At 41.8% G+C, this 1,397-nt stretch overlaps 1 protein-coding gene across 1 annotated transcript; it reads right to left on the reverse strand.

Moving 5' to 3' along the window:
• Positions 1-253: 253 nt before the first annotated feature.
• On the reverse strand, positions 254-1,263 carry HELRODRAFT_184543 (hypothetical protein; the record flags this gene model as incomplete). The annotated part of the gene is made up of 1 exon (XM_009033610.1): positions 254-1,263. A coding segment is annotated over one exon (1,010 nt), but the record flags the coding sequence as incomplete, so codon positions are not given.
• Between the last annotated feature and the right edge of the window lie 134 nt (positions 1,264-1,397).

Here is a 1,397-nt window from a genome sequence, read left to right on the forward strand (position 1 = left end):
ATTGTTATTGTTGTTGTTGTAGTTGTTATTGTTGTTGTTGGCAATCTTGTTAATGTGATTGTCGTTGTTGTTGTAGTTGTTGTTTATGTCATAACCATCGTTTAAATCCAAATCACAATTAAATGAATTTGTGCTAGTGCAACTATTAATGTTTGCACTCATGTTGTTGATATCATTAACGTTAGTGTTGTTGCTGTTGCTGTTGTTGTTGCTGTTGTTGTTGCTGGTGCTGTTGTTTTGTTGCTGGACCGACCTGGCATTACATATGTTCCTAATTTCTTTCCTCAGATATTCCTTCGTTGCAGATGGTGTTGAACAACTTTCTGAACGGCTGTTGTTGATGTTGTTGTCGTTGTTGTTGTCAATAAAGTTTAGGTTGCTGTTGCTGTTGTCACTGATGTTGTTGTTGATGTTTTTGTTGATGTCTTTAACCAGAGTGTTGTTGCTGCTGCTGTTGTTAAAAGGGATGTATGCGTAAGGGTCTAAATCGAGAGACAAAGTATTGTCTATAGGCGAGACATAGTCAGCCTGTTGCTGTTGTTGTTGCTGTTGATGTTGTTGGTGTTGAGGATAGTATTGTTGTGTTTCTTGAAGTGAAAAATGTTGTTGTTGTTGCGTTGTTGAGTGTTTCTGATGGGAAGGCATGTTGATGCTTTTATGAAGTTGTTTTTGTTGTGATGGTATGCTGTTGTTGATGTTGTTGAATGTTTGTTGTTGCAGTTGCTGTTGTTTAATGTCCCTAAACATTGAAGAATTTGTTGGAGAGTAAGGTATTTGTTGAGGTTGGTGCTGATAATGATGAATCTGTTGTTGGGGGTGGTGGTGCGGTGGAGCTTTGCCGAGAGACATCATACGATAGTATTGTTGTTGATGTTGTTGTTGTTGTTGCTGCTGCTGATGTTGCTGTTGTAAAAGCATTTGCTGTTTTTGTTGCTCAACACCAAAATATTGTTGCTGCGGTTGACCTAATTCCATAGACGCTTTCTTTTGTAGCATAGGATTGCAGTTGCAATTTGCAACATCGCAACAATTTTGTTGTTGCTGCTGCTGCTGCCATATTTGTTGCTGCAGTTGTTGACGATGGTGAAAATGATGTTGTTGTTGCCGGAAGTGGTAGGGGTGTCTGTAGGGCATGTAAGGTTGACCGTGGGCCGCGTACTGTTGCTGATAATGCCGTTGCTGGCACATGTACCTCTGCTGCTTGGTCATCATCATCTGCTGCTGCTGCTGCTGTAGTTGATGCTGGTTGATTGTAGGAGCCATTGCATTGTACGCGCAAGGGTCTGCTACGTGCTGCTGGTACGGAGGCAACTGATGATGATGATGAGGAGGAGTGAGATGATGAAGATGTTGAGTTGGCGGCGGGGATGGGTAGCCAAGTTGAGAAGGATGTTGCG

Source organism: Helobdella robusta, assembly GCF_000326865.2.
Source record: "Helobdella robusta unplaced genomic scaffold HELROscaffold_946, whole genome shotgun sequence".
In the NCBI taxonomy this organism is placed as follows: domain Eukaryota; kingdom Metazoa; phylum Annelida; class Clitellata; order Rhynchobdellida; family Glossiphoniidae; genus Helobdella; species Helobdella robusta.